This window comes from Mirounga leonina, unplaced genomic scaffold (assembly GCF_011800145.1).
Source record: "Mirounga leonina isolate KUSES-001 unplaced genomic scaffold, KU_Mleo_1.0 Mir_115, whole genome shotgun sequence".
NCBI classification, from domain to species: Eukaryota; Metazoa; Chordata; class Mammalia; order Carnivora; family Phocidae; genus Mirounga; species Mirounga leonina.
The window spans coordinates 6,041,488-6,065,341 of record NW_023270268.1 but is presented as its reverse complement, the minus strand read 5'-3'; the positions used below and the strand labels follow the sequence as shown (position 1 = coordinate 6,065,341).

General features: G+C 45.8%; 1 protein-coding gene across 1 annotated transcript in view; it reads right to left on the bottom strand.

Annotated features, from left to right (window-relative positions):
* ITGA9 (integrin subunit alpha 9) overlaps positions 1 to 23,854 on the bottom strand; it is a 346,914-nt gene that overhangs the window by 275,746 nt on the left and 47,314 nt on the right. The window contains exons 6-11 of the mRNA XM_034991993.1: positions 22,048 to 22,177; positions 12,391 to 12,476; positions 10,397 to 10,465; positions 5,529 to 5,666; positions 2,882 to 2,987; positions 1,607 to 1,701 (exon numbers count right to left, since the gene is read on the bottom strand). Coding sequence (XP_034847884.1) covers positions 1,607 to 1,701; positions 2,882 to 2,987; positions 5,529 to 5,666; positions 10,397 to 10,465; positions 12,391 to 12,476; positions 22,048 to 22,177 — 624 coding nt within the window. The remainder of the gene's footprint in view (positions 1 to 1,606; positions 1,702 to 2,881; positions 2,988 to 5,528; positions 5,667 to 10,396; positions 10,466 to 12,390; positions 12,477 to 22,047; positions 22,178 to 23,854) is intronic.

Genomic DNA, 23,854 nt, shown 5'->3' with positions numbered 1-23,854 from the left:
TGGAAAGTGACCCTGGCAGCTGCTGGAGGACCGGGCTCCCTGGATGACTTCCTGCTTGTCACATCGTGAAGAGGGTCCCTAACTCAGACCACAGCAGCCCTCCTGATGCGGATGTGGCCCCCAACCTGTGCCCAAAGCCCTCTTCCTCCTGCCACATTAGCTGAGTCACCTAAGTGCTTACTGTCACCATTATTCATTACTAATGAGAAGAAGATGGTCCCGGTAGACCCATGCCCCTTGGAGTATGTGGGCTTCAGAGCAAAGTAAGTTTCCATATTTCTAAGTTTTCCAGCTGAGCCTCCCTGGGTGTTCCTTCCTCCAATGTGGAGTTGAGGACGTGGTTACAATAAAAGGTTGGGAGTCAGAAGGGGAACGTTTCAGGGGCCATACTGCCACTTACTAGCCAGAGACCTTGGGCAAGCCGAGTCCCCTCCCCGGGCAGGAGGCACCTCATAAAGACAAGGCAGATAATAAAGTCACCATCTCACAGGAGTAGGACAAGGACTAAAGAAAAGAGGGCAGAGTGGTCCCCCCTCTCTGCCCTCTGACTTGTGAGGGAGTCACTGAGCTGGGCTGGCCCCAGCAGAGAGGGAGCAGGAAGCTGGCCACTAACGAACCCTCAACCTCTAATCAGTTCACTTGTATCTGCTGCAAGAAGAACAATTATGAATGCATGAATTGAACTTACATTTACGTACTGGCTCTTAAAATCCACTTGTAAAGTCTCTTTCTTACCTAGAGACTTCAATACATGAACAGGTTTGGACACTTTCCTAATACTTCATTTTAGAGAACAATTCTAGAATATTTTACAAGAACACGACTCAATTGAGAGTTCTGTTTCCTTAGAGATATCAAGATATGAGGCCAGCTTCTTCGTGATGAGAAATAGAAGCATGGGTAGGAAGTGATAAGCACATAAGAAGCGCTCAACAGATCAATATTTGCTGACTGGAAATTTCTCAACTTGTGTTGAGTCCCTTTCTGTCACTGACCCACTCACTGGGAGAATGACACAGGCCTGTGCCACTCCAGACAGAGACATCCACAAATAGCCTGATGATGCTTCTGTCAAGAGAGTGACTTCCTTTTTTCCCATGGGCTGGGCTTGAGACCATCAGCAAGATTGAACACCAAGCTGATATGGCAAAAAACAAAACTCACCACTTCCACGTTCCCAAGTCTGGAGCTCAAGGCCAGAGCTTTGACCAGCTCCTCACTGCAACACCAATTACAACAATCAGCACTGTGGAAGCTTTCAGGCCTCTCCTCCGTGGACCGTTTTCTCTCTAAATTACATTTTACAACATATTCCTTTGCCCTGCACAGATGGTTGACAAAGGAGTAACTAAAAAAAGAAAACCTCTTCTTCTTCAAGAAATAACTCTGAATGTGGGTAAGGGTGTGGATATAATCTTCCACAGGCAGAATGCTTCCCTGACGGTGAGCAATGGTCTCTGTCTTTCACTGGAGGGCGGGAAGGTTGAACGTAGAGACCATGTTGTGTTTTCCTCTGTACTCCAGGGTGTGGTACAGACTAAAGGGTCCCTATGTGTTTGTCAGATGAATGTATGGACAGTTACCATGTCGTTCTCACTGCAATTACCATTGAGTACTGAGGGACGATCCCGCCAGCGTCGCCATGATAGATATAGACGGTCCCGGAGAAGTCGTCCTCCTTGGGTGCGCCAATGGCCACATCTGAGGGGAGAAAAACAGCTATGGGTTCGAGAGCCATATGGAGTAATATAAGGAGTTTTCCTAATTCCTGCCATCAGCTGGGTCCCTCCATACCGAAATTTCTTGGTCGTTGGTTGTTCAGGCATTAAGCTAGACACACAATCTCTTAGCAGGGAAAAAAAGGGCTGGGGGGTAGAAAGAAAATTATTGAAGCTGAGAAGGGTTTAGGTTCCTGAAGACTTCCTACCTCATCCTCACAGAAAAAAATCATTGACCCATCCAATAAAAGAAAGGCAAATATAAACCACCCACCCGAATTTCTGTCAGGGGAATTCTGTCAACTATGGTTGTTGCACAACTGAGAAAGACGACTCTGTTCCTGGAGAAGGGACTTAAATAAAATGGCATTCACTTCCCAAAAAAACATCGTTACCCTCACAAACTGACAGCCCCTGGAACAAAGCCGAGATCTTCCTGACTTTATTCCCTTTGCTTCTAACAAAAGTCATGTGTTTGCAGAAGTGAGGTCAAGGGTGAGGGGCACATTCTCACAGGACCTCAAGCCGGGATTCTCTCTGGCCACGGGTGTGAGGGTTTCGAAGGAGCCTGGATGTCTGGCCTGAGGCAAGAGCTGCCCCCCAGCCTGTCCTCCACCTCAGCTGTCTCCCTAGTGATGTGGCTCCCACAGGTCCTGATGTCCGTCTGCTGCATATACAGTAAGTGGAGGGGGCACTGAACAGACCAGAGCGAGGAGCCAAGAGACTGGGAAGGAATCTGCAGTCCAGACAGAACTTGGCATCAGGTACACATAGCCCTACCCTCTCAGCAGGGGCATATTCAAGTCCACCCCCATGCTGTCCTTCTCGGGGCTGAGACTAAGTCCCTCCTCACTCATTGTACTAACCACGTGGTAGAACCTTAGAGGCTCAGACACGAGGAAGCCCGTTCAAACACATCTGCAACAAGAAGTCCCAGTGGCCCAGCCCTAGGTTCCCTCACATGGTAGCCATGACCTCGGGACTGCTGAGAAGGTACCACGTGGAAGCAGAAGCACAGTGGGCTCAGAGCCCAGCCCTGAGTGTCTACACAGAGAACATCTTCTCTAAGGGCACCCCTCCCTGCAGGGACCTTCCAAGTGGGAGGCAAATCCAGGAGCACCTCATGCCAGGGCGAAGCCAGAGGGCGGTGCGAGCTCACTGACCTGGGAACCCGTCATCATCAAGGTCGCCCAGGCTGGCGATGCTCTCCCCAAAGTGTGCGTTGTAGGCGCCATCACCACTCAGGGCCAGCTGCTCCTCGAGGGCTCCCTGGGAAACAGGATGGAGGAAAAAATGGAAAACAAAACAAAACCAGAACCAAAACAACCCCCAATAAAACCAAAGCTCCGAATGCCACCCCGGGAGCACACCCATCGACAGGAAACACCTGGGCAGGATCACGGGCACCCAAGCTTCTCTCTCCTGGTGGCAAAATAAGTCCCTTTCACCTGTGCAGCAGGAGGGTCTCCCACAGCCTGAGATGCCTTTTAGAGGGAAGAGGATTCTCAGGTTGGCCAAGGACTCCACCTCTCCTTTGTCCTGACACTCCACAAACCTACCCACCTACATACCTGTCACCACAAAATCCTCTTAGCTGCCCTTACCTTTTGTTCCCCAAAGCTGTTTTATGTGGGCATGCATATTTCTACTTTTTCCTTCCTGTCCCATTTAATACAAGTTTATAAAGCTGCTTTGCAAGGTGCGTGTGATCAGTAATCTTGACAGAGTCATGGTTCAGAAAACCCAACACCAGCGTTCTTGGCCAGGGAAGGGGTGGGGACACACACACCTGTGCCCATTATCGTGGGGCTCAGATTTGGATTTCTTGAGCAAACACCACCCAACAGAGGGAAGGGGTCAATGGTGTATGGTGGAAGTAAAAGCCATCTGAGGATACCCATTCTACCCCAAATCACTGACATGTCAGTATCAGAGTATTAAAATACAATCTAAGATTTTGAGGCATAAGAATGTCAAAACCTGCCCCAGTGTAGAGGTACTCTGGACCCACTGCCCACCCACAAGCCATCCCAGAGAGTGTCTGGCTTTAGATTGGACCTTATGACTCTCCCCATTTTATAGATGAGGAAACTGAGCCACTAATTTTAAGCTATTTGTCCACATCACACAGGCTAGTAAGTGGAAAAAAAACAAGGTCCAGGTCCATGTATCTCCAAAGTCACCATGTTTCCACTCCTCTACACCACTTCATCATCATCAACCAGACAGGGTGAGGCCCAAAAGATATAATGTCCAGGTACTCAGGGTAGCCACATGGCATTAAGATACATTGGTTGGAGGTTGGAGTGTGTGGGCACAATGTGTCTGGGGGAATTCTCCTGCTCCAAGATTCCACACCCTAATTTAGACACACTGTCGAGCTATTGCACTGTTCTCCTTACTACCTGACAAGTTCATACCTACACGAATGTTTCATTCTCCTACAAATATAGTAGCTGGTGGCCACGGAATGTAGCTGTTCTCATCTCCATATGACTACCTCATTTCTCCCCACACCTGCCTGGCCCTCTTCCTGGAATTTCCATGGGGATGCAAGTGCCAGGCATCACTGCAACAGGTCCCAGGAAGTACGTTCGTTCCCAGGTTTTAGATCCACTTTCTCAAAGAGTTTGCAAGCATCCAAGAAAGCCCAAGGCCCTAACATTCCCTGACTTCTCTTCAAATGGCTTCCTTTCTTTGTGACATCTGCCCACCTATAGTTAAACACCACTGCCCCCTCCAACTGAATGAGTTATCCAACTAGGATAACTAGCATCTTTGTCACTGCTTAAAAGTACACTTTTTTTTTTTTTTTAACTAGAAAGTATTACATTCTTGCTCTTTGGATAAAGATAAAACTAAAAATCTACCCAAGCCTTTCCACCCACAAAGATCTGTTATGAACATTCTCTACGTATTTTGTATATTTTTAAAGGTTCTTTGTATAGGCAGTTTTTATCCTGCTTTTCACTGATTACCTTGTAAGCATTTTCTTATGTTCGGTGACAAAATTGATGCATTTAACTCTCTTGTTGGACATTCTTAATTCTAGATGCTGAAAAGATTGTGTTTTCTCATCGGTTTCCCGCCTCACTGATGCATTGCTCCCGTCCCTGTCCCCCCAGCCCTCTACTCGGCTGCAGAGAGGCAGAAGCATCTTTCTGATGACATTACACCCCTTCCATGGTTCTGCAGGGTAAGGGACATCGTGATCACGGCCCTTGGCCACTGCACTGGCCCCCACCCAACCCCCAGAACTAAGTGGTCCTGCTGCCCCAGGCCTCAACCTGCCTGCCCAGCTGCTAGCTCACCCCTACCTGTCTGCCTAGCTCCTAGTCCTTCAAGATTCTCCCCAGCCACTGTGCCCTCTAGGAGGCTGCTCGGCTGCCCTGGGCTCATGTGCACATACTCCCAGGGAGCCAGCTGGCCTGGTTCAAATTCTAGCCCACTGCTGCTAGCTGTGTGCCGCAGGCCTCGTTTTTTATCTGAAAAATGGAGACCCCTGATACTCTGTGCACATTACATGGAAATCATTTACAAAAAACAGGCGGAATAGTTTCAGGTACAGAATAAACACTCAAAATCAAACACATTACAATTTTTCTCAATCCCTATATGTCTGCAGTGATAACACCGTGTCCAGCTTTCCATTAATGGAATATTGAGGTTTCTGAAGGTAGGAAGCAAGTCTTTTCACCTCCTCTGGGTCATGGGGCCCAGCGCACAGCCCAGCAGTGTGCTCGGTCACTCCTCGCTGGACAGATGTCCCTCTCCCGCACCCATCCACCTGGTGCCCAGCAGTGTACTCACATTTCCTCTGTTGATGTAGACGGTGACCTGCCCCTCATCCCTGATCTCAGAGAACATGGGGGCCCCCACAAGCAGGTCAGAGAGGCCGTCCGCGTTCAGGTCAACTGCACATAAGGAGGAGCCGAAGTAAGAGCCCATCTGCAACCAAGTCGAGTTGCAACAAAGCGTTCAGTGTCTGCCCTCACACAGGAGGCCCTCGCTTTCCTCTAGCCCACTGCTTTAGAAACTCTTGCCCCCAAACCCCTCAGAGGTTGTGATGGCTGTGCTGCCCCATAAGCCAGAAGGCCTGGGCCAGTGGTGAAATGCCTGACTTCCCTGGCTCCCAGCAACGATGCTGGGCCCCTGTCCACGTGAGACCGAAGCTAACTGGCTCAGAGTCCCCTCCTTGGAGCCCTACCAAGGGGAAAACAAGTGGACCAATTCCAGGAGAATAAGGTACGGTTTTTAAAAATGCAAGCTGGGGTTACAAAACAGGTTACAACCATAGTAAAAGAGCCTCCTATAACAGACATTTGACAGGGCTAACCAAGTAGGAATATGAAATTTCATAATACAAGGCAAGCATGAAAAGAAATGCTACATGGGGAAATAGATTACCCTCTCCCGGGCCTGCACAGAGCTAAAGCCAAACAGAAAGGCCTGAACTCAAGTGACAGGAGAAGGTACAGCTCCTAAGACCATGTAACGGATAAGGGAGCACAGTCAGGTTCCACTGGCTCTTCTTGAATCAGAGCTTAATCCGATGCCTATTATCGTAAACCAGAGGTCTCAAACCCAAATGGCAATGGGATCCAGGCAGGGGAGAGAAGAGGTATAAGAAAAAACAAGTAACACTGCAAGTATGCTCACAGGTGGTAAGTGACGCCTGGCTTCAGTGTCTAACAGGCAATAGGGAGTGGTAGGGCCTGTGGCAAACTGGGGCCCACACAGCCAGCTACCAGAGCCGCTCCTACCCAGCGGCAGTCAACTGCTGCCATGAGGGAGGCTGACCCAGAGAAGATCAACCTTCCCATTTTTCAAGAGAAGCCAAAATTCTAAAATTTTATTTGAGGTGCCTCTTTCTAAAATGCAGGGCAACTCGTTCATAATAAAAAAGAAGAAACAAACATAGTGGGCAGGCCAAACAAAAAGTTTTATGGGCTGCATCCTTCCCAAAGGCTGCCAGTTTGCAACCTCTGTTGGAAAGAAAAAAAAAAAAAAAGACCATTCTTTTAAAATAAATGTTTTCAGATAAAAGGGTTGTGGTTCTGCTGATGGGAACAAGCGTTTTCTTTCGGAGCTGGAGTTTGCTGGCAGCTGCCCCAGGGAGTGTGAGAGCAGTGGAGGGCACTCCGGTCCATTTCCTGCAGTGAACCCGGGGACAGGAGCCCCTCCCCAGTCCCACGCTACTTGTGCTCAACCCACCCCGCCCTGCCAACACCCATTCCCAAAGGAGAAGGGTGTAGGCAACACTTGGATTCACAGCAGAGACCAAGTTGCCAGTCACTAACTCAGTGGCCTTGCCGATCTATCTGGACTTTAGTAAAACAAACAAACAAACAAGCTGGTGAGACCCACACAAGACCCCGAGGACCAAAGTTGCTGGCTGTTCTCTCTGGCTGAGCCCCAGGGGAACTATTTGTTTTAGCCCAATGGGCTATTTAACTTGGCATCTTCATTGGTGTTCAATCAGAAATCCCTGAACGTCAAGTTTCCTATCTAAGTTTTGACATGCAAACACTTCAGATACCCTATTAACGCAATAAAACTCCTATATGTGGCAATGACATGCTTTGTGTGTGCGGGGGTCAGGGGGGCGGTGTTCCTTGATCAGAGTTCTCCCATCAGCCTGGAAATGCAGGGACCTGTGACTATATTAACATCTGGATTGTGCACATATTGATGATTTCTTAGATGTACTATATGAAGGATGTCAACCACTAAAAACTGGAACTTTGGGGTTTTGTTGTTTTGTTTTTCTTATGGTAAGGCCAGGAGACAGGACTACCCGAACAAATTCTGGCCAAACAAAAGCAGAAGTGGACCAGTGTCGACTGAATCAGAACCCTCCCCTATGTGTGTGGCTCCAGACACAGGGGTAAAGCTACAGGCATCCTTTGAAAGCCTGGGGTCATGTCCTTTCCCTTTGAAATAATGCAGAAGTCAGAGAGGCTAGAATTTCCCATTTCTTCTTGCAAAAAGCAGAATAAGATGTATACAGAAAGTAATGGTCTTTTTTAAAATCAGAGCTCTGATCACGGGAGTAAAGCTAGAAGCCAGAGACACAGGAGGGCAAGAGTGAGTGACACAAGGAAGGAATGACTCTAGCTAGGATGGTGCAAAGTGAGGAAGTGGCATGGTCACAGAGCTGGTGGGTGAAACACCTGGTCCTCCAGTCCCCTCCCGGGGAGCCCCAACACCTCACAAGGACATTCAAGCAGATACGCAAGCCAGTCTGCCCTGGGACTCCACGTCGTGAAATCCTCAGGAAGTGTGGCTTCTCAAATGTTTACTTCTCCCTCCACCCACTCTTCTTTTTTTCTTTAAGATTTTATTCATCTGAGGGGCGCCTGGGTGGCTCAGACGGTTAAGCGTCTGCCTTCGGCTCAGGTCATGATCCCAGAGTCCTGGGATCGAGCCCCGCATCGGGCTCCCTGCTCCTTGGGAGCCTGCTTCTCCCTCTGCTTCTCTCTCTCTCTCTGTCTCTCATGAATAAATAAAAAAATCTTTAAAAAAAAAAAAAAAAGATTTTATTCATTTGAGAGAGAGAGACAGAGAGAGCACAAGCAAGGAAGCAGGGAGAGCGGCAGAGGGTGAGGAAGAAGCAGGCTCCCTGCCAAGCTGGGAGCCCGACAAAGGGCTTGATCCCAGACCTGGAGATCATGGCCTAAGCCAAAGGCAGATGCTTAACCATCTGAGCCACCCAGGCGCCCCCCTCTTACATCTGTTGCCCCAAACCTGACTGCAACCTGTCACAGATGGGTGGCTGTGTAAGTTGTCATCTGCCCCGGGAGGTTTTTGAGAAGGAGGGGGCACAATTATAGGCTGTTAATTACGCCAGGTTGACCGGCATTAACTGGGCCTGCCCTGGGCACAGGCAGCTGGGCGGGGGGAGTGGCGGGGGGCAGATAAAGGCAGCAGGCGAGGAGACACACAGGTGGAAATGAATATGAAGAAACTCTGAAAACTGGGTGACAGGTGTGCTCCTTCTCCACACATCACTTCAGAGTCTTTAAACAGTAGTTACATGAGGTGATGGATGTGAGTTCACCATATATGCATGGACCAAATCATCACATTGAACACCTTAAGCTCACCCAATGCTATATGTCAATTATATCTCAATAAAGCTGGGTCGGGGGGCTGGGGGAGACTCCTTTCATTTTGTGCTGTCAAACCCAGGTATGTTTGAAGGGGAGGGGGTAGGGGTCTGGGTTTCCCAGAGTAGACACACTCACCCGTTTATTATTTTTTTGTAAGAAAGACCTAAAATGTTAGGCTTAAGAGCATTCACACCCTCCTTGCTCTAGGGCTCTATCACAAATGGTGCTGTGTTATTTCTTGTCTGTCAGGGGTGCTTGGAAAACCTTTTTTGTAGAATTGCTCACAGTCCTTTTCCAGTGTGGCTGCTTTGGGGTTTTGGAAATGTTAAAATAACACAGGCCAGTGCAGTTCCCAGGGGAATGCAGAGCTGTTCTCAGGGAAAACTTTGCAAAACTCATTTGGTGATGCATTTTTTTTATTGAAAAGATTATGACAATTCTCTACTAAGTACACACATTAAGGTCGTTAAAATTGAAAAAAATAATTCTACTTGTGAGTAGGATTTGGTGAAATGAGAATATGCACCATCAGAACAGTGTGTAATGGTGCCAGGCTTTTGTAGAGCAGGTCTAACCCCCGGCAGGACCTGAACTGGGCTGGCGCACGTGGCCTACCCACAAAGAAAACAACTGTTTTCTCCCCTTTTCTTAGAGTGATGGTAGGTAAAACCACCTTCCACATTCTCCCATCTCCTGGAATCTCCCTCCCAAGTCCCAGAATCCTGTGCTTCTTCCCAGAGCTCACTAAGGCCTCCACACCAAGGCAAGCCTCCAAATTACCCCTGGCCTCCCAGCCTAAATGTGTGTCCCCAGAGAGCAGCCAATCTCCCTAAAGGATCCTGCTGGTCTGAGCCACGCTAAGGTGTGCAGGACTAACAAGCCCATGAAAAACGTGGCTTATTAATCCAGGGACTCTCTACCTGCCTTCATCTCAGACTATGGCGCAGCCTAATGGAAACGGAGAGAGCATTAGGGCCAGGACAAAGACAAGACAATGCATGCAGATAAACCTTGGCCGGGACTAATTCCAAGGCAGCCATCCCAAGCTATTTCTATTTCAAGGTTCTTGAATGGGGGGCTCAGGATGACAGGAGGAGGGGCAGCGCTGGGCCAGAGACGCAGGGAGAGAGCCATTTGCCTGCATGCCTACTCAGTTAGATGTCATGGGTTTGCTACCATACTTAACTGTGTCTGATCTCTCTGGGGTGTTGATGTGTAGGTATAAGAGAAAGGCAGATGGAAGGTCAGAGAGGTAAAAAAAAAAAAGGCAGACACACAGCAAGTTGTAATTCTGATGACTATCTGAACTATGGAAATCCTTTTTGAACTCTGTGTTGTAACTTGGTTGTGTCCAAACTCATCTTGCTACCTGTGTCCTACAATAAGCATGAATTCCACAATCCATAGGTTACACACAATGCTGGGGAGGTTAAAGCAACTGCATGCAGGGCCGCCATACAAACTTAGGGCATAGGTAGGGCCTCTACACTGATTTTCTAAAAAGTGAACCGATTCCCACAGGATGACATCTCACAAGCAAAAAGACACCAGTATCCAGAATCTCACCTTTTTACCTGATGCCTGAAAAATCTTAATTAAGGTGCCTGATCTTCGATCAGCTCTAAAAATATAAACCTATGGAAGGAAAAAAAAAAATCTAGTTAAGATAGAAGCCATGACCAAAGATATTAACCAGCATCCTCCTGAGAGTCCTACTTAAATTAAGGCCAATCAGGCACATGGCAGGTGTACTTAAGCTGGCTGATGAGGTTCCCTGCACTTAATCAACTCTGCAAAAACGAGTGTCCTTCAATCCCAAGGCACCACGCATCTCTACCACAAAGAGGATCACTGATGTAGAACTTCCCAAATGGCAGGACTACGGGAGTTCTTTTCCAAGTTGCATCTTATAGGAATAGCGTCCCATGAGAACCAGGGTAGGGAACCCTCCTGTGGGGTAAAAAGCTGCCACCCTAGTAAGAATGTGTTTGTGCCCTGGCACCAGAAAAGAATAATCCTTCAGGCCAGAGGTCTAGTCTAGGGTCCCCAGGAATGGGACAGTCGGCAACTTTGTCAACTACGACCAGTTTCCCCAGCACCTCTCACATGATCCAACTGAAAGAGGCATTTTCAGGTTCTTTGTGGTTAGCTGAATCCAGGATTCTCTGTCTGGTTCTATCAGTTATAAATACTGTTCTCATCCTAAGACCTGGCTGTCTTAAGACTATCACAAGCATCTGCAATCAGATCAAAGTTTGTGTAGCTGGTGAGAAAAGGAAGCACTGAGGCATCTGCACGGCTGTGAGCTGGGAGGCAGGCGCTGTTACCAACGCTACAGAGAAGCCTGGTCACACGCACGCAGCTTCTTTCCTGGATGACATTATCAGCGTGGGGACAGCTCTCGGTGCTTCTTCCCTCTACCATGTAGAGGAATTCATGTGACCCTGAAGGACCCACCTCTTTCCTAAAGTTATCAGAGTTCATCTGCATGCCTCCCCTGGCTCAGTGCCCTGCGTTTTTATCTGGTTTCATTCCCCGAGATCCTTTCTCCCTCGCACTAGTGTTAGCAGGGAGGGAGGCACAGATTCCAGAAACAAGAGTTGAGAGTCCTAACTCCTGCCCAGGAGGATCCAAGGAAATGACCTTCATGATGTACCAGTCAAGTCCAGTCCACTGACACGCTGGCTCAAGGCTCCAATGAACACTGGTTTTGGCTCATCTAGGCCTCTCTAAAATTCAGACCCCACTTCGCTGAGCCCCTGGAGATATGGCCGTACTCTATCCAAGGTCCACCCCATGGGCTCGGGTCCAGAGATCATTCCCTTGTTCAGAGTTTTCTATCAGAGAACCTATGGAGTTAAAAATGCAGGTTCCTGACTCAAGCAGACCTACCCAATCTAGATTTCCCATACCCTGGAGCTAAGGAATCAGCAAGCACAGTTCTTCATACTCTTGGCCCCATGGAGGCCACAATTCCTAGAGGGACCAGAAAGCCCTAGATCCATGGGGTATTTTCTATACTCTGGGCAGATCCTTTAGGAAAACTGACCTACATATCCCTAGTTCAGCCACTGGACTGAACCAGTCTTGACTCTAAAACACTGGGGAAGTAAATATGAAACTGTAGGCCCCAAGATAAATAAAGTCCTAAAGATACCTGGGACTAGACCTGGCTCTATTAAGTCCAAGTCAAAATTGGGAAGGGCTTGGCAGAGTGGAGAATTTAAATCTGGGTAGTGCCGGACACCATTCCTTTGGAGGATGCCATGATGCCAAGGGTCAGTCTTTACAGTATCACACAGAGTCAGCTGCTGAACACAGAGAACATGCAGAGAATGGAGAGGTCTGGGAGTAGCACTCACTCTCTGATTACACTTTAAAGTACGCTCTCAAAAGTGGTTGGAAGGAGGCTGACGGGAGACTCCTCATTACTTCATCATTTACCCACCAGCCACCCAGGAGAATGTTCAGATCAAATCAATGACCAACCTCTACACCAGGGGCAGCACACCCGCCCTTGGTGTCTGACCCCGTGCTATTCCACAGACTTTTCTCCTCACCTTCCCGATGCCTTCGTCCTGGGGGGCACCTCCTACCACATCGGTGGTGGACGGGCGAGAGAAGGAGCCGGCCGTCACCGCATAGCCTGTAAGAGATGTGCATTAACCGAGGAGAGGATGAGAGAGGGCAGGGAAGAAAAAGATCCACCCGAGGAAAAAGGGTTTCAAGCAGCCCTTGTCTGGACAGTGAGGACCCAGCTAGTCTTGGAACATAACCTCCCAGGAAACAAATTATATCTGTCAGTCTTCTCGTGCTGAAATGGCTCATCTCACAAAAAGTGAGGTTCACAAAAACATGGGGGCAGGAAAGAATGTTTTCTGAGGGTCCTCTTTACAACAGGTATGCTAAATATGTTTTTTTCTTTTTGAGATATAATTTTCATACAGTCAAGTGCATACATCCGAAGTGTAGAACTCAGTGAAAGTGTCCACATGTACACAGCCATGCAATCACCACCCAGAGTGAATATAAGTACAGACCCCAAACTAGAAGGCTCCCTCCTACCCTTTCAAGTCAGTGCTCTCCTACAGGCAGCCACTCTCGTGTTTCTATCACTGTATATGAGGTTCACCTGTTCTAGAGCTTCACCCAACATAACACCTGTGACACTCATCCATGCCGAGTATAACAGCAGCTGTTTTCTCTTGTTGTGGAGCAATGGTCTGCTGTACAAAGAGATCAGAACATCTTTATTCTAGTGCTGGGCATCTGGGCTGTTCCCAGCTGTTCCAGCTTTACGATGAATAAAGCTGCTGTGAACGTTCCTATGCGTGTCTTTGGACGCCGGCAAATTTTAATTGCACAACTGTATGAGGAAGGTATGATTACTTCTCCCATTTTCCAGATGTAGGAACTGAGACTAAACATGGTTAAGTAACATGCCCCAGATACACGGCAAGATTCAGATCCAATCTAGGTGTCTCCAAAGCCTCTGCTGTTAACCACTGTGCCATCCTCCCTTCTAAGAGAAGGCAGAAAGAAGCTGACAGTGGGGGGGTGGGTATGGATGAGAAAAGACTCTGGATGCAGAAGGAATCTAGAAACAAAGGTAAAAGTTCTCTGAGCTTAGTCTAAATGTCTCCTGCTTATTGAGAGCCTTGTGGGCAGGCTGAAAGTTCTCCTTTCGCCAGCAGAGACCCTTACGGGTGGCCATATATTCCCCAAACCTTGTCTTCACCTTCAAACCCTAATGCTGTGATCACAAGCTGTTTGGATTTTGTGATGACACCATACTGTGATCAATTCTTTTTGACCCTGTGGCCCGACCACATTACCTAAGAGCATTATGAGTGATATCAAAACCTTAGGTCACCTTGAAAGCCCTGCAGCAGTAAGGGTCTCTGGTATATAGGGAGAAGCCACCGGCCCCTCAAGGTCAAAGGACCTATCCTGGACCTTAAAGCTACACCCAATGCAGCTCTGCATTTAGATTCTAGGCTCAGAAACCATAGGTTTAAGCCCCCACTCTGCTATTTACGAGCCATGTGACCTTGGCAAGTTATGTCCTTCTTTGTGCCTCAGTTTCTTTGCCTCTAAAATGCGGGTAATGATAGTTGCCTCATAAGGTTGTTTCAGGAAGAAAAAGTAGTAGTATCCAGAATGATAGCACTTAGGACATGAACTAAGGAAAAGAACCACACAAAATTTTCAAGACCACAAGCAAAGACAGCCTATCTGTCCCTCAATAGGTGCAGTGTCATGCTTGTCTGGTGGCTGTTAAATCTTATCTATTTTCTTTCTAGAAGGTTGAAAGAGTTGCGAAAATAGGAGAAATTTTTCTGAGCCTGTGATTAACCTTCAGCATTACGCTGCCATCCACGATGCTAATTTCTGGTTCTCATTATTTTTTTTTTATTCTTATGTTAATCCCCATACATTACATCATTAGTTTTAGATGTAGTGTTCCATGATTCATTGTTTGTGCATAACACCCAGTGCTCCATGCAGAATGTGCCCTCCTCAATACCCACCACCAGGCTAACCCATCCTAGCAGCCCCCTCCCCTCTAGAACCCTCAGTTTGTTTTTCAGAGTCCATCGTCTCTCATGGTTCATCTACCCCTCCAATTTCCCCCGCTTCATTCTTCCCCTCCTGCTACCTTTTTTTTTTTTCTCTTAACATATATTGCATTATTTGTTTCAGAGGTACGGATCTGAGATTCAACAGTCTTGCACAATTCACAGCGCTTACCAGAGCACATACCCTCCCCAGTGTCTATCACCCAGTCACCCCATCCCTCCCACCCCACCCCCCACTCCAGCAACCCTCAGTTTGTTTCCTGCGATTAAGAATTCCTCATATCGGTGAGATCATATGATACACGTCTTTCTCTGTTTGACTTATTTCGCTCAACATAATACCCTCCTGTTCCATCCACGTCGTTGCAAATGGCAAGATCTCATTCCTTTTGATGGCTGCATAATATTCCACATCTATATATATATATATATATATATATATATATATATATATATATATATACCACATCTTTTTTATCCATTCATCTGTCAATGGACATCTTGGCTCTTTCCACAGTTTGGCTATTGTGGACATTGCTGCTATAAACATTGGGGTGCACGTATCCTTTTGGATCCCTACTTTTGTATCTTTGGGGTAAATACCCAGTAGTGCAATTGCTGGATCATATGGTAGCTCTATTTTCAACTTTTTGAGGAACCTCCATACTGTTTTCCAGAGTGGCTGCACCAGCTTGCATTCCCACCAACAGTGTAGGAGGGTTCCCCTTTCTCTGCATCCCCACCAACATCTGTCATTTCCTGACTTGTTAATTTTAGCCGTTCTGACTGGTGTGAGGTTACGGTATCTCACTGAGGTTTTGATTTGGATTTCCCTGATGCCGAGCGATATTGAGCACTTTTTCATGTGTCTGTTGGCCATTTGGATGTCTTCCTTGGAAAAATGTCTGTTCGTGTCTTCTGCCCATTTCTTGATTGGATTCTTTGTTCTTTGGGTGTTGAGTTTGATGAGTTCTTTATAGATTTTGGATACTAGCCCTTTATTTGATATGTCATTTGCAAATATCTTCTCCCATTCTGTCAGTTGTCTCTTGGTTTTGTTGACTGTTTCCTTTGCTTTGCAAAAGCTTTTTATCTTGATGAAGTCCCAATAATTCATTTTTGCCCTTGCTTCCCTTGCCTTTGGTGATGTTTCTAGGAAGAAGTTGCTTCGGCTGAGGTCAAAGAGGTTGCTGTCTGTGTTCTCCTTTAGGATTTTGATGGACTCCTGTCTCACATTGAAGTCTTTCAACCATTTGGATTCTATTTTTGTGTGTGGTGTAAGGAAATGGTCCAGTTTCATTCTTCTGCATGTGGCTGTCCAATTTTCCCAACACCATTTGTTGAAGAGACTGTCTTTTGTCCATTGGACATTCTTTCCTGCTTTGTCAAAGATGAGTTGACCATAGAGTTGAGGGTCCATTTCTGGGCTCTCTATTCTGTTCCATTGATCTATGTGTCTGTTTTTGTGCCAGTACCATGCTGTCTTGATGAATACAGCTTTGTAATAGAGCTGGAAGTCCGGAATTGTGATGCCGCCAACTTTGCTTTTCTTTTTCAACATTCCTCTGGCTATGCGGGGTCTTTTCTGGTTCCATACAAATTTTAGGATTATTTGTTGCATTTCTTTGAAAAAAGTGGATGGTATTTTGATGGGGATTGCATTGAATGTGTAGATTGCTCTAGGTAGCATTGACATCTTCACAATATTTGTTCTTCCAATCCATGAGCATGGAACGTTTTTCCATTTCTTTGTGTCTTCCTCAATTTCTTTCATGAGTATTTTATAGTTTTCTGAGTACAGATCCTTTGTCTCTTTGGTTAGATTTATTCCTAGGTATCTTATGGTTTTGGGTGCCATTGTAAATGGGATAGACTCCTTAATTTCTCTTTCTTCTGTCTTGTTGTTGGTGTATAGGAATGCCACTGATTTCTGTGCATTGATTTTATATCCTGCCACTTGACTGAATTCCTGTATGAGTTCTAGCAGTTTTGGGGTGGAGTCTTTGGGGTTTCCCACATAAAGTATCATATCATCTGCAAAGAATGAGACTTTGACTTCTTCTTTGCCCATTTGGATGCCTTTTATTTCTTTTTGTTGTCTGATTGCTGTGGCTAGGACTTCCAATACTATGTTGAATAGCAGTGGTGATAGTGGACATCCCTGCTGCGTTCCTGACCTTAGGGGGAAAGCTCTCGTTTTTTTCCCCATTGAGAATGATATTCGCTGTAGGTTTTTCATAGATGGCTTTTATGATATTGAGGTATGTACCCTCTATGCCTATACTCTGAAGAGTTTTGATCAAGAAAGGATGCTGTACTTTGTCAAAAGCTTTTTCTGCATCTATTGAGAGGATCATATGATTCTTGTTCTTTCTTTTGTTAATGTATTGTATCACATTGATTGATTTGCGGATGTTGAACCAACCTTGCAGCCCAGGGATAAATCCCACTTGGTCGTGGTGAATAATCCTTTTAATGTACTGTTGGATCCTACTAGCTAGTATTTTGGTGAGAATTTTTGCATCGATGTTCATCAGGGATATTGGTCTGTAATTCTCCTTTTTGATGGGGTCTTTGTCTGGTTTTGGGATCAAGGTAATGCTGGCCTCATAAAATGACTTTGGAAGTTTTCCTTCCATTTCTATTTTTTGGAACAGTTTCAGAAGAATAGGTATTAATTCTTCTTGAAATGTTTGGTAGAATTCCCCTGGGAAGCCATCTGGCCCTGGGCTTTTGTTTTTTGGGAGATTTTTGATGACTTTTTCAATTTCTTTAGTGGTTATAGGTCTGTTCAGGTTTTCTATTTCTTCCTGGTTCAGTTTTGGTAGTTGATACATCTCTAGGAATGTATCCATTTCTTCCAGGTTATCTAATTTGCTGGCACAGAGTTGCTCATAATATGTTCTTAGAATTGTTTGTATTTCTTTGGTGTTGGTTGTGATCTCTCCTCTTTCATTCATGATTTTGTTGATTTGGGTCATTTCTCTTTTCTTTTTGATAAGTCTGGCCAGGGGTTTATCAATCTTGTTAATTCTTTCAAAGAACCAGCTCCTAGTTTCATTGTTCTGTTCTACTGTTCTTTTAGTTTCTATTTCATTGATTTCTGCTCTGATCTTTATTATTTCTCTTCTCCTGCTGGGTTTAGGCTTTATTTGCTGTTCTTTCTCCAGCTCCTTTAGGTGGAGGGTTAGGTTGTGTACTTGAGACCTTTCTTGTTTCTTGAGAAAGGCTTGTATTGCTATATACTTTCCTCTTAGGACTGCCTTTGCTGCATCCCAAAGATTTTGAATAGTTGTGTTTTCATTTTCATTGGTTTCCATGAATTTTTAAAATTCTTCTTTAATTTCCTGGTTGATCCATTCATTCTTCAGTAGGATGCTCTTTAGCCCCCATGAGAAAGGCTTGTATTGCTATATACTTTCCTCTTAGGACTGCCTTTGCTGCATCCCAAAGATTTTGAACAGTTGTGTTTTCATTTTCATTGGTTTCCATGTATTTTTTAAATTCTTCTTTAATTTCCTGGTTGACCCATTCATTCTTCAGTAGGATGCTCTTTAGCCTCCATGGATTTGAGTTCTTTCCAACATTCCTCTTGTGATTGAGTTCTAGTTTCAAAGCATTGTGGTCTGAAAATAGGCAGGGAATGATCCCAATCTTTTGGTACCGGTTGAGACCTGATTTATGACCTAGGATGTGATCGATTCTGGAGAATGTTCCATGGGGACTAGAGAAGAATGTGTATTCTGTTGCTTTGGGATGGAATGTTCTGAATATGTCTGTGAAGTCCATTTGGTCCAGTGTGTCATTTAAAGTCTTTATTTCCTTGTTGATCTTTTGCTTAGACGATCTGTCCATTTCAATGAGGGGGGTGTTAAAGTCCCCCACTATTACTGTATTGTTGTCAATGTGTTTCTTTGCTTTTGTTATTAATTGCCTTATATAATTGGCTGCTCCCATGTTAGGGGCAGAGATATTTACAATTGTTAGATCTTGTTGGATAGACCCTTTAAGTAGGATATAGTGTCCTTCCTCATCTCTTATTACAGTCTTTGGTTTAAAATCTAATTTGTCTGATATAAGGATTGCCACCCCAGCTTTCTTTTGGTGTCCATTAGCATGGTAAATGGTTTTCCACCCCCTCACTTTCAATCTGGGGGTGTCTTTGGTTCTAAAACGAGTCTCTTGTAGACAGCATATTGATGGGTCTTGTTTTTTAATCCAGTCTGATAACCTGTGTCTTTTGATTGGGGCATTTAGCCCATTTACATTCAGGGTAACTATTGAAAGATAGGAATTTAGTGCCATTGTATTGCCTGTAAGGTGACTGTTACCATATATTGTATGTGTTCCTTTCTGGTCTATTTTGCTTTTAGGCTCTGTCTTTGCTTAGAGGACCCCTTTCAAGATTTCTTGTAGGGCTGGTTTTGTGTTTGCAAATTCCTTTAGGTTTTGTTTGTCCTGGAAGGTTTTTATCTCTCCTTCAATTTTCAATGACAGCCTAGCTGGATATAGTATTCTTGGCTGCATATTTTTCTCATTTAGTGCTCTGAATATATCCTGCCAGTCCTTTCTGGCCTGCCAGGTCTCTGTGGATAGGTCTGTCGCCAATCTAATGTTTCTACCATTGTAGGTTACATATCTCTTCTCCCGAGCTGCTTTCAGGATTTTCTCTTTGTCTATGAGACTCGTAAGTTTTACTATTAGATGTCGGGGTGTTGACCTATTTTTATTGATTTTGAGAGGGGTTCTCTGTGCTTCCTGGATTTTCATGCCTGTTTCTTTCCCCAAATTAGGGAAGTTCTCTGCTATAATTTGCTCCATTATACCTTCTGCCCCTCTCTCTCTTTCTTCTTCTGGGATCCCAATTATTCTAATGTTGTTTCGTCTTATGGTATCGCTTATCTCTCGAATTCTGCCCTCATGACCCAGTAGTTGTTTATCTCTCTTTTTCTCAGCTTCTTTATTTTCCATCATTTCATCTTCTATATTACTGATTCTCTCTTCTGCCTCATTTATTCTAGCACTTAGTGCCCCCATTTTTTATTTCACCTCATTAATAGCCTTTTTGATTTCTACTTGGTTGGATTTTAGCTCTTTTACTTCTCCAGAAAGGGTTTCTCTAATAACTTCCACATTTTTTTCAAGCCCAGGTAGTATCTTTAAAGTGATGATTCTGAACTCTAGATCTGACATCGTACTAATGTCCATACTGAGTAGGTCCCTGGCAGTCGGTACTACCTCTTATTCTTTTGTTGAGGTGATTTTTTCCGTCTTGTCATTTTGTGCAGAGGAGAATAGATTAATGAGAGAACAAAATGCTAGCAGAGTAACAACGTCCCCAGAAAATATACTCTAAACAAATCAGAAAAGACCTGAAGCAGTGGAAAAAGAAATGGAGAGAGAGAAAAAAGAAAAAGATAAAAACAAACAAAAACAAACAAAACAAAACAACAACAAAAAAACCCAGAATGTGATCAAATATGATCAGGCTGGTATATAGATCAGTGCCACACACTAGATTTGGGGTGTATTTTGGTCTTTTAGAAGAAAGTGCCTCCCAAAATTTTAAAGAAAGAAAAACTTATATATGTACAAAAATAAGGGTTGATATGATGAAGGGATAGAATATGACTGTAAAGATGGAAATTACAAAAAAATTTATAAAAGGAATTGATAAGAAGTTGTTTGAAAAAAGAAAGAAGAGGATTTAAGAAAAGAAAAAAGAAAAAAAAAAGGGAGAGAATGTGATCAGGCAGGGGAGTAGAAAAAACCATATACTAGAGATTTAGGGTATATTTTAATCTGTTAGAAGAAACTATCTCAAAATTTTAAAGAGAGAACAACTTATATATATATGCCAAAAATACGGGTAACTACTATGAAGGGATAGAATATGACTCTAAAAATGAAAAATAAAAATGTTTTTTAAAAAAAGGGATTGATAAGATGTTGGTTGAAAAGGGGAAAAAGAAAAATTCAAAAAAAAAAAGAAAAGAAAAAAAGACAGTTAAAAAAAAATTAACTTTGAAAGACTAAAGAATCATGGTAAAAAAGCCATGAATTCTATGTGCAGTATTCCCCTAGCGCTGGAGTTCTGCCATTCTCATTGATCGGTAAACTTGGTCTTGGCTGGCTGTTCTCGCTGATCTTCTGGGGAGGGGCCTGTTGCCGTGGTTTCCAAATGTCTTTGCCGGAGGCGGAATTGCCCCGCCCTTGCCCCCTCCCAGCTAAGTTATCTGCTTGGGTTTGCTCTCTGGAGCTTTTGTTCCCTGCGAGCTTTCCCTACAGCTTTGGAGGCGGAGAGTGAAAATGGCGGCCTCCCAATCTCTGCCCCATAGGAGCCGAGAACTCGGGGTCCCGCTCCTCAGTGAGCCCCCAGAGAAAAGCTGTCAGTCACTCCCGCCTCCCCGGTCTCCGGCCGCACTCCGCGCTCACCCGGCCTGTGACCGAGCATTTCTATCTCTGGCACCCGACCCCGGGTGGAGTCTCCAAACCCAGCAGATCCCTGCGGTGCACTCCTGTGCGGCTCCTCCCAGGGGAGGAAGGTGAGTCTCCCCGGATCTGCCGCTTGTTGGGTCCCTGCTGGAGGAGCAGTGGCCCGACTGTGCTGCGGATCACGGTTCATGGCCACCCCGAGCTGAGAGCCCGCGCCTGGGCTCCGCCTCTGCAGCTGGATTCCCTGCTCCGTTACCTGGGAGCTCTGCCGCACTCAGGCACCCCCGGTCTGTCTGTGACCCCGAGGGTCCTGAGACCACACTGTCCCAGAGGGTTCCACCCCCCGCTTAGCCACCAGAGTGACGTCCCTCGGCGGAGCAGACTTTTAAAAGTTCCAATTTTGTGCTCCGTGGCTCTATCACTTGCCAGAAGCGGCCGACGGAGGCCCCTCCCCTGCCATCTATCCTCCCGAATATTGCCTCGGATTCACTTCTCCGCACGTCCTACCTTCCAGAAAGTGGTCGCTTTTCTGATGAGAGAGTTGTTGCTATTCTTTTCTTCGATCTCCTGTTGAGTTTGTAGGTGTTCAGAATGGTTTGATCCCTATCCAGCTGAATTCCTGAGAGGACATGAAATCCAGGTCTCCTACTCCTCCACCATCTTGCTCCGCCCTCCTTATTATTTCTTTTTTAAGGAGAGGGAGAAGCAGGCTCCTCACTGAGCAGGGCGCCCAATTTGGGTCTCGATCCCAAGACCCTGGGAGCATGACCTGAGCCCAAAGCAGACACCCAACTGACTGAGCCACCCAGGCACCCCCGGTTCTTACTATTTCTATTTGCAACTGGTGTGACCAGGAAGCAGAGACCACAACCAAAGAAATACCATGGAAAACCAGAATTGTACTGCACTCATTTTGTATCTGAACTTAAGTAATTGCTCAAATAAGAAAAAACTGTTGCTTCCTTGGAGGTCCAACTGTCAGCTCTGTAATTAAATCACAGTTTTATTCAGACCCCTCCTTTGTTCTCTAACCACTAGGTGTGAGGCTCGATATAAGGGGCCCTGGCTAAGAGCATACCTAATTAGAACAATAGACGTGAAAGCCAACAACTCTTCTTTCCACCAGTAAAGCAACAATTTGTGAGCCAGGTGAGAATCGCTCCCATTTCCCCTTCTTACCTGTCATGTCCCTGAGCTACTCACCCAGGTAAGTGTACCGTCTGTTCATGATTGCTTCATCGTTCAGTTTGAAATAGGTGTTGTCCGTAAGGTTCAGCACTTTGACCGTGCCGGCCCAATAAAATGACCCTGGGGCACCCATCACCACCAGCTCCTACCAAAGAGAAGCCCAAAGGTAAATAAACAGAGAAGGAAGCTGAGGAGGGGAGCAGGTGGTACAATGAGAAACACAGCCACAGCCAACAACTCAAAGATACCTCACATGAAGGACTTTCTTCAGCTGAGCAACAAAAACAAAACACCAGATTCCTTGGCATTATGGAATCCATCATACATGCAGGGTCATCAGGAATAAAGACGAAGATAGCCGAGCAAGGTGACAGAATGAGGAACATACCAGGTTCCTATGCTACCCACAGATAAGCTCTTGCGTACTTCCTCACCTTCACAACGGGATCAAATCAGGATATGACAAATATTGCACATTGTCCTAAATTGCAGAATTCCAGGAAACAGTGCTCATGAAAAGACACCACCCCCTCACCCAGCCTGGCCCCCAACCCCACCTGCCCCATACAGAGCAAGGAGAAAACAATGACCAGAAGCATCTTTGCAAAAAACCGTGCACTAACACTCCAAGGAAATCCCCGCCCCCCACCAGTCCTCGCTCAGGATGCCCTTCTCAGAGAATAGAATCTGGATGCAAAAGGAATGTAGAAACAAAGGTAAAAGTTGTCTGAGCTTAGTCTAAATGTCTCCTGCTTATTGAGAGCCTTGTGGGCAGACTGAAAGTTGCTTTTGGGGCCACTGTGGCCCATTGCAAAATCACAACAAAATCAAGAGAGCAGAGAGGCACACCAAGGGAAGGACAGAGACTTTTGACAGCCAGAGACAGCACTGCTATTAAAAACAGACCCAAGGAGCGCCTGGGTGGCTCAGTCGTTAAGCGTCTGCCTTCAGCTCAGGTCATGATCCCAGGGTCCTGAGATCGAGCCCCGCGTGGGCTCCCTGCTCCGCAGGGTGCCTGCTTCTCCCTCTTCTACTCCCCCTGCTTGTGTTCCCTCTCTCTCTCTGTCAAATAAATAAATAAAATCTTTAAAGAAAAAAAAAAACAGACCCAAGAGGGGCACCTGGGTGGCTCAGTCAGCTAAGTGTCCGACTCTTGGTTTTGGCTCAGGTCATGATTTCATGGGTCATGGGATCTAGCCCTGCACTGAGCCCTTGGGATCCATGCTCAGTGGGGAGTCTGCTTGAGATTCTCTCCCTCTGCCCCTCTTCCCATTCGCGTGTGCATGCTCTCTCTCCCTAAAATAAATAAATAAATCTTAGGGGAAAAAAAAGACCCAGAAACACAAAGACACAGTGGTCTCCAGCATTTGCATCAGGGGCAAATAGCCCTGTGCCCTCAATGGGGCCAAGAGCAGGTTTGTGCTACAAAACCATCTAATGAGCAATACTGATGAGAATCCCAAGTGCTTCCAAATGACGCACCTACCTAAGGAAGTCAGCACAGATAACTACATGCCTTCACCCAAAAGAATAGGCATCATCACTATGCTAAAGAAAGTTGGAAATGATCTAGGGGCGCCTGGGTGGCTCAGTCATTAAGCGTCTGCCTTAGGCTCAGGTCATGATCCAGTGTCCTGGGGTCGAGCCCTGCATGGGGCTCCTGGCTCAGCAGGAAGCCTGCTTCTCCCTCTGCCCCTCACCCCTGCCCGTGCTTTCTCTCTTTCAAGTAAATAGGTAAAATCTTTAAAAAAAAAAAAAAAAGTTGGAAATGATCTACACATCTAGCCGCTGGCATCCTAAATGACGGTACGCCCATTCAACA